We start from the raw sequence: 8,199 nt of genomic DNA on the forward strand, positions 1-8,199 counted from the left end.
CCGGCGCTCAACTCGGATGATGTAGAACTCAACGAATGTGTCAAGAATAAGTTTCTACGTTGCATGAGGAAAGAAAGAAGGAACAAAACATTTACTATATATCTATAAAAAATGTCTATGGAAAAACTTCCTTTCCATGCCTCGGAACCTTAAACCTCAACCTCCTCAATCCTTCCCTTCCCAGTTGGATCACCCTTCATTACCTTTCACCAGAATGATGATAAAGATTTGCGCTTAGCAGAGCCGGATGGAAGAATTGCCAGGCAGATGGAACAGGAGCTGGACTTAGAGGAAGGAATAGCCAGGGCCTGGAAGAGCGGAGCTGGACTAAGGGCTGACTGAAGCGATTTAAAAGGAAAAATGCGCGGAGACAAGGTAATGAGAAAGGACAACAGTCTTGATATTCTGAGGACTATGAGAACTTCGAAAGGCTATCTTCTTATATACCTTCCCTTCCTTCTTCTTACTCACCTCTCTCCGAATAAAGATGTTGCTAACTCATGGTGGGGACGGGGCTGTCGGACCGGAGTCGAATGAACACGGACCAAGTGTCGGGGGATGCTGACCAGGCGAAAAGAAAGAAGAGGCAAGCCGAAGCTATTTTGTTGCAAGTTGCAAGAGTCGGGCGGTAAATCGCGGTCGTCTGAGGTGGAGGTTGTTTGGTTACGCTGGGGACAAGGTGGAATGATAGCCAGTCGCCCCGGTTGCAGAGGCCGGAGAATGCAACTCTTGCATACTGTCGTGACAACGAATCTATGGACATGTCTATGTACTGTATAGGGGATTCGGCTTCCTCGCCAACAAATGAAGGATAACTGCAATTGCGACAGCTTTTAGGATATAGACGCCCGGTTCAACCATGATACGTACATGCGCATCTACTAACTAGGCGGTGCTACAAACATTCACTCCCTAAGCTGATGGACGTGGCTGCCTATAGCGCAGCTGCTCTCAGCACATTCTGAGCAATCTCCAAGCTTTTCTTCACAACCACCCTTTCCCTTTCTCCCGTAACTTCTTCTTCCCAGTTCTTCCCATCCTTCATTTCCCTATCCAACACCCACAGCCAACCACCAGCAAGCTCAGTATTACTGAGCACCTGTTCAAATCTCTCTTGAATGACCTCATCATCAAAGTTACGAGCAAGTTCATATGATTTAGGAAGCGTAAAGATGGGAGACACGGTCTGGAGCGCTATGGCAAGATGTACCAGGACAGTGATAAGGAATTTAATGAGTGGTTTGGAAAGGGATGTGAAATCAACCGCCTGCTCCGCCTGTCAGCGCAATTGAAGAGCAGTGATAGATGAACGAGCTCGCCTTAAAAACAGTCAAACTCAATCCTCCTCGAGCCACAACATACCCCACAGCCCTCGCGACATTTCCAACTTTCTCTTTGCTGACCTTTGATCCACTCTCCAGCTCACGCATGAAGTCCCATAAAGCGTATTGAAACGTGAAGCGGTGATCGTAAGAGTTCGCACACAGATGGCTGAGGATCAGAGTATAGTATGGGTTATAGGTTGCTTCCTGCGAATTACATACAAGTAAGCAAAAGGCCAGGCGGATAGAGAGCTTGCACGTACGAGGCCACAACAATGGAGGGCCACTCTCACAAATTCTCGCTGTTGAACATCACTCAGTTTGAACATACTCAACCTATCACAGGCGTGCACATAATCCTAACACCATGTTAGTATTCCTTTCTACACGTCCATGGATAATGTAATCACTCACTTCGCTGGTCATCAGCACCACGAACACTCCTCTTCTGACGTCTGTGTTCATCCCCTGGTTTCTGGCCAACTCTAGCAATGCTGCCTCACTATCCTTCTCTTCCTTTTTCTTTCCGTTTTTCTCCGTCTTTCCTGACGACTTGCCTTGTTCACGTTGTTGTTCCAGTTCCAGGAGAGGATTACCAGACCAGCCAGCACCGACAAGCCACCATTTACCCTTTTTATCGGCTGACAACAGGTCAGAGAGGGAGACTCGGAGGGGCTCATATGCAAGTACTATAGATAGTTACTTTTAGCACTTCTTCTGACGTGAATATGATGCAAGAAGAACTGACATCTTCGTTTACGGCCTAATCCGGATAAGAACTTCTTCATCCGTTGAGCAGCATCGTTCCCTGCTTCGGAAGCAGCAGAGGACTTGACCTTGCCATTCTTGACGTTGGTTAGAGTTTCCACCATGAAACGAGCACGAGCGCTGTCATAATCGCGACTGATCAGCCCACTATTATGACGGAAGAGAAGAGGATTGTACTCACGTCATAGTCTTCTCCTTGCCCTTGGTCTTCTCCTGTACAAGATTGACAATATCCTTCAAACTCGCGGGGTCATCTGTTCTCAGCTGAGCTCCCGAACCTACGACATCCGTACATCAGCAAACAATTCATTTTCGACATAGGGGCCTAGTATGACTTACATCTCAGAATCTTCAGCAACCCTTCTACTTCCCTCTCCCCCATGACCTCTCCTTCTTTCCCTTCGCCCTCTAAGAAGCCTCTGACCAAATCGTAGATCAGCCGAGATCCGACAACTTGGGCGTTGTACAGTTCTGCAATGAGGGTGAGCAAATTAAGAGACTCTTTGCCTGCATCAGGGGTCTCGTAAATCGTAGCTTGGATAGTTGTCGATTGTTGACCTTCGGCGCTCGATGATGAATGGTTCTGAAGACCGCTGTATTTTGTAATCAAGGTGTGGATGAAGTGAGCTCCAAACTCCATACCAATCACTCGATGAAGAGCGCCGACCAGAGTGGCGTAGAGAACGACAAAGGAGTCGAGAAGGTTGGCTTTATTGGAGATCATTTGAATGATGAGGTCGGTAAGAGCGGTGGTGACATCTGCGATCATTTTACCATCAATTATGCTGTCTGACATAGATTGAGGGATGACATACCATTTCTACTGTGATTCCTATAGAGCGTTTCAAGCTCGGTCAGTATGGACTCAATATTCTGCTCACTCAATCTGTGAAACAGGAGTAAGTTGATTTGCCCCTTTACAATATATCGGGACATACCTATTGAGCAAACCCTGCGCCTTTCTCTCAAGTCGTATTTTCTCCTCTGCCTTTTCCTTATTCCCTTTCGCTTTTTCCTCTAATTGAGCGGCTCGGAGGTGCGGAGGAATGTACTTGGTAGGTGCCGAAGCGTCTGTTGAGGATGAAGGAGCAGGATTTAAAGATACTGATGGTTCTTCGTTGTCGGGTCTGGTCTGATGCTTCTCTTGGGCCGGGGATGCATCCTCTTCCTCTGAAACATCCCCCTCCTCCTCCTGATCGCCTTGATCACTGAACCCCATGAACTCTTCTTCTTCGTCCTCGTCGAGCTAATTTATATATAGGTAAGCATATCCTTTGGAAATCCATGTCGGCAATGTCCAACTCACATCAGTCTCGTTATCTTCATCATCGCCTTCGTCTTGATCTTCCTCGGATTCTTCTTCCGCATCATCTTCATTTTCCTCTCCAAAGTCAAATATTCCTTCATCATCTTCATCATCCAAAATCTGCTTGTTCACTCCTTTCCCACCACGCTCAAAAGCTTCGGCAAAGTTTAACAAATCTAGCAACCACAATCAGTTTCTACAATTTATCCAAGGAACAACGGCTACACTTACCATCGAGACCATCATCAAGATCATCCTCACCCTTAGACTTGCCCTTTTCTTTCCTCAGCATATACTCCAACCATTCAATCTCCCTGTCTTCCAGATCCCCACCCACACTCTCCTCGGGAAGTGTCAACTCTGGAAGCTTCTTCTTCTTCTCCTTCTTTTCAGAATTGGACTTTCCCGAACTCGATGCAGGTTGGTCTTTGGAGGGCTTTGATTTTTTTAAAGGCGGCTGCTCAGCTTCACCTTCTTCCTGCTCCTCGTCCTCATCGCTTGGTGGCTGTCGTCTTCTTGTCTTTTGAGTCTGAGCAGGCCCTTTACGGTCATCTCGAGCGACTTTTCGTTTTTCTTTCCTAGTTATATCTCTCTTTCCCCCCGATCCTTCATAATATCTATGTATCAGCCTTTCTATAGACACGTTTATCGTAGAAAAAGAACGAGTCCTCACCATACTTGGCATCAACTTGTTCAAGAAGAGATGTCGGCAATTGAGGTCCTCCATACCCTACTCTCCCTCCTCTTCCACCTCTTCCCCCCCGAAATCCACCACGTCCTCTTCCAGAGCTTCCATGTCCTCCAAATGGAGCCATTGTATACGTGTATAGAGATAGCTGAGCGAGCTGCTGACTAGGTCCCTCGATCCTCAAGAGGTTCTTACGATATTTTCATTTGTTGTTTTCGTTCGATTTTGAACTTTTCCTTGGTGGCAATGACTGGTGGAGGGACGGGAGATAACCTTAATCTCCGCATTTAAAACCTTTGACGTCACTACTTTGTCATGTCCTCTTTCCATCACTTTGGAGAAGGCAGGTGATCTAGCAAGTTCTGTTCATTTTGTAAGGTTGTATACACGTACGTTTTCGTCAACATTTGTAGTTAATCAACCGGGTAAGAATATGGTTAAAGACATTCCTATTCCTCGATACGATTTCTACCAAACTCCCAACGAGCTTATCCTTGCTCTGTACATTAAAGGGTACGACAAAGTAAGGGACGATGTCAAGGTCGAATTCGGCACAGACTTTGTGAGCTCTTCATCAACTCTTTCTCTAAACTTGCCGGCCATTTATGAACGCTGACTTATCCAACGAGACGCTAGGTAATCATCACCCTTCCAGCACTTGCGCCATCCACAGAAGAAGAGCGTATAACCCTCCAACCTCTCGCCTCCGCTCTTTCCCCGGGCAGCACGTACCGTGTCCTCGGCACCAAGATTGAGCTCAAACTGGCGAAAGCTGGAGGGATGACCTGGCCGTCTTTGCTGGCTGGGGAGGGAAAAGGAGCTGTTGTTCTTCCGCAACAACAACAGGTACCTGAAGCTGAAACATCTAGATCTGTATCTGGATCTGAGTCGACATCTGGGTTAAAGACGGACGCGGCAATGGGCGAAGCAACAGGACAGGAGAGGGAGAAGAAGAAGAAGAATTGGGATAAGATTGTAGATGATGACGAAGAACCAGACCCTTCTGATCCTGTACGTCGCCCCTACGCCTTCTCCGCATGTCGCCCCTACCCCGCGAACTGTGATACTGACTAATCACTCTTCAATCTCGTTGACCGTTATAGAATGCAGGAGGAGACGCTGCTTTACAAAAGTTTTTTGCCCAGATTTACGGAAACGCAGATGAAGATACTAAACGCGCGATGATCAAGAGCTTTACAGAGAGTGGAGGGACTACTCTGAGTACCGACTGGTCATCTATCGGGAAACGTAAGTGTTTTGATCTACATTTTTTTTTCTTGGATTGGATTGGTATAAGTGAGGAGAGGATATCTTCGTGCTGACGTTGCGGGTCTATATTTCTAGAGACAACACCGGTGAGACCGCCAGAGGGTGTGGAACCCCGGAAATTTTAGTAGCTCGTAGCTCAAAAGTTGGATTGGTCAAATCATGCTGCCTAGTAACGTATGAAAAAATCATTGTATTAAAAAAAAAACTCTTATCGCTTGACAAGCAGTGCTCGTAATGGCGACTTTTTTTTTCTTTTTACTTGGCCCCATAACCCGCCTGCTTCAACCAAGTCTTCAAATTGATAATTCAAAGGAATTTTTCCCTGCGTCAAGTTCGACACTACTAAATGAACTACCAGGTATGTTTACAGCAGAGATTTCTGGTTGTATTAATCCAGTGGCGTCTAACGGTTTGTCTCTATCAACAACTGCCATCACATAACATTTATAACACCTATCCAGTTAATCTTCTTAAAGTCTATGTTTTTTTTTTAAATCTTCCCATGACAATACGCAAGATGTCGTATACTAATGAAACGAGATGAAATGATAACCTGATAATGACCTGATCAAAAAAGAAACGAGAAGCGAGCAGAAACACAAAAGTCTATAATGAAAAAAAAAAAAAAAAAAAAAAAAAGTAATGCCAATAGAAGAATGGAAAGAAGAGGTTATGATAACATTGAATAAAGAACAAACGATCAAGAAATGAAGAGAGAAAAATGAGCGGTCAAACCCTTTTTTGCGTTCTCCATGTCCGACTACCCGTTTCCCATGATAAAAAATAAAAGAAAAAATAACAAGGATGCGCCGCATCGAGATTTTGTTTCACGCGGGTCCAAAGATCCAAACCTCCAGGCCCGACGTTCTACGTCCGGTCAAGGACTTTACTCTTCTTATTCTTCTCTTTGTACTCTACGTAGCCGTACCATCCCTATTCCGTTGCGATCAGTTTGTTGAGTAAATGGAAACACAACATGAAGAAACAGGAAAGAAAATCAAGACTTACACCACCGATAAGAGTGAGCAAGATGCCAATCCCGTTTGTAGGGGTGATATGTAGGTTGAAGAGCACGACGGCGAGTGCGATGGTGAGTACTTGTTTACAGCTACAATGTTCATCAAGAAAATAAATCCCATCAGCCCTCGCCCCTTTTTGAATTTTCCCAAACTGTCAGACGTACTTTGCAGAGACAGTCATCGTCAAAGCCCCTGCCTTTTTATTTGCCGTAAAACTGACGATATTCAAACCACAGGCGATCACGCCATTGACCAAGAGGGCGACGGCTTTGGTGGACGTCATTTGGGTTGCGCCGTATGCGCGGACACGCTCGAGTTCACCAGTGTACCAGCCGTAGATTACGCATTGGATGAATGCGAGGGGGGACATGCGCATGAGGAGGTCGAGGGGGTGCTGTTGGGGGGTTCGTTTAGCGGATGTACGATGGAATAGAAGAGGCGGAGGAAGGAACGTACGAGTTTGAGTCTGCCGCCACCGCCTGTTTGGATCAGGTTGGTGACGACGGTCTTTAGCGCGGCGAGAAAAGTTCCCAGGAGGGTAAGGATAAGGCCCCATGCGGTAAAGTAGTAGTCTCCGTATGTCCTATAAACCGCAGCAATGAGTCAAGGGTGAAAATGGGATGCAAATATAAAGTAGACGCACGCAAAGCCGACACCCGCAACGACGGGCAGAAGCGAGACGAGCTTCATTATACTGAAGCGGGTGCGCAGAAAGATGGAGGAGATGAAGATTGTGAAGAGCGGCGTGGACGCGCGCACGACCTGGTGGAACGGGACGGTGACGAGCTGGAGACTGATGTTGCTGACTGCAATGTTGATGGTGTACAGCACCGAGAAGGCGCCAAGGACGACGTTTTCTTTCCGTGTCAGTCTCGCGGGGGTCTCCACGGCGGGTCAGTAGGGGCGCAGGCGGGAGGGAGAGCGACTTACGAAAGCCCCCCGCTCGAGGGCGATGTAGCAGCCGGCACAGCCGGACAAGGCATGCAGGCCGGTGAGTGTCTGTTCGCGGTCAGCACTGGTCACGGGGCGGGGGGGGGCGCACTCACATAGGGGAAGGGGAAGGAAACGAGGACAAACTTGTTGAAGAGGGTGAGGCCGAGGTTGAAGACAAAGTAGAGCGCGAGCCAGTACGCCGCACTCTCTGTGAACGGCACCTTGGCGGGGTGCACGGTGGGCGTGGAGCCGTACTGCGCCTCCTTCCCCGTCAGCGGGTGGAACAGCGCCGGCGCGTACCCGTTCTCGCTCCTCCGCGCGGCGGCGAGGTGTGGGGGGTCGTACGGGCTGGGCTGCGGCGCGGCGGCGGACGTGGCGGGGGAGGGGGAGGGGGAGTCGGCGGGGTGGCCCTGCTGCGGGGACACAACCCGGCCGCGCGGTTCGTTCGTCTGCAGGCCGATCGAGGAGGACATGGCGAACGAGCTCGTCGGGGGCGCGGGGCGGGCGGTCTGTGCGTGGGCAGGGCGGGGCGCAGCGAGCGGGGGCAGTGATGGCCGGACGGCGCTAGAAGAATGCGAGGGCGGCGCGGGGGGGACGGTGGGCGCGCGGTCTGCAGGGGAAGAGTGCGAGAACGAGTTTCTATGGACGCCCCCTCGCAGATTCAGGTTTCCGCCGGAGGAGGACGCACTAGGTGCTGCAGAGCCAGGCACGCCTGCCGAGCTAGTTTGATGTGACGCCAGGGTCCGCCCGTTCTGCTGCCGCTCGCGGTGGTCGTCCGAATACGAGCGCAGAAGAGGGAAAGCGCTCGGCGGCCGTGTGTCGTGCAGCGGTGGCGGGAGTGGGTTCGCAGTGTGGAACGCGATCCCCATCCCAGAAAGCGAGCCTGCGGGCGAT

At 49.2% G+C, this 8,199-nt stretch overlaps 3 protein-coding genes and 1 non-coding gene; 2 read left to right on the top strand and 2 right to left on the bottom strand.

Annotated features, from left to right (window-relative positions):
• Positions 1-779: 779 nt before the first annotated feature.
• CNAG_06228 (MIF4G/MA4 domain-containing protein) lies at positions 780-4,328 on the bottom strand. XM_012197663.1 has 12 exons: positions 4,070-4,328; positions 3,628-4,002; positions 3,397-3,572; positions 3,029-3,336; positions 2,906-2,976; positions 2,430-2,849; positions 2,272-2,368; positions 2,071-2,210; positions 1,737-2,011; positions 1,586-1,681; positions 1,320-1,529; positions 780-1,267 (listed from the first exon to the last, which is right to left on the bottom strand). The coding sequence occupies exons 1-12, from the start codon at positions 4,209-4,211 to the stop codon at positions 935-937; spliced, it is 2,643 nt and encodes an 880-aa protein (XP_012053053.1). The 5' UTR covers positions 4,212-4,328; the 3' UTR covers positions 780-934.
• A 110-nt stretch (positions 4,329-4,438) lies between these two features.
• CNAG_06229 (hypothetical protein) lies at positions 4,439-5,920 on the top strand. Its single transcript, XM_012197829.1, has 6 exons — positions 4,439-4,646; positions 4,721-5,095; positions 5,188-5,332; positions 5,429-5,527; positions 5,580-5,711; positions 5,815-5,920. The coding sequence occupies exons 1-4, from the start codon at positions 4,518-4,520 to the stop codon at positions 5,476-5,478; spliced, it is 699 nt and encodes a 232-aa protein (XP_012053219.1). The 5' UTR covers positions 4,439-4,517; the 3' UTR covers positions 5,479-5,527; positions 5,580-5,711; positions 5,815-5,920.
• CNAG_06230 (hypothetical protein) overlaps positions 5,718-8,199 on the bottom strand; it is a 3,279-nt gene continuing 797 nt past the window's right edge. Inside the window, exons 1-7 of the mRNA XM_012197830.1 lie at positions 7,419-8,199; positions 7,303-7,371; positions 7,016-7,254; positions 6,829-6,955; positions 6,537-6,766; positions 6,362-6,461; positions 5,718-6,286 (exon numbers count right to left, since the gene is read on the bottom strand). The exon at positions 7,419-8,199 is cut by the window's right edge and continues 797 nt beyond it. Of these exons, the coding sequence (XP_012053220.1) occupies positions 6,221-6,286; positions 6,362-6,461; positions 6,537-6,766; positions 6,829-6,955; positions 7,016-7,254; positions 7,303-7,371; positions 7,419-8,199 (1,612 nt within the window). The 3' untranslated portion in view covers positions 5,718-6,220. The remainder of the gene's footprint in view (positions 6,287-6,361; positions 6,462-6,536; positions 6,767-6,828; positions 6,956-7,015; positions 7,255-7,302; positions 7,372-7,418) is intronic.
• Positions 6,204-6,992, top strand: CNAG_13087. The gene is made up of 2 exons (XR_001046318.1): positions 6,204-6,443; positions 6,609-6,992. It is a non-coding gene; the product is annotated as a hypothetical RNA (non-coding RNA).

Source organism: Cryptococcus neoformans, chromosome 12, assembly GCF_000149245.1.
Source record: "Cryptococcus neoformans var. grubii H99 chromosome 12, complete sequence".
NCBI lineage: Eukaryota > Fungi > Basidiomycota > Tremellomycetes > Tremellales > Cryptococcaceae > Cryptococcus > Cryptococcus neoformans.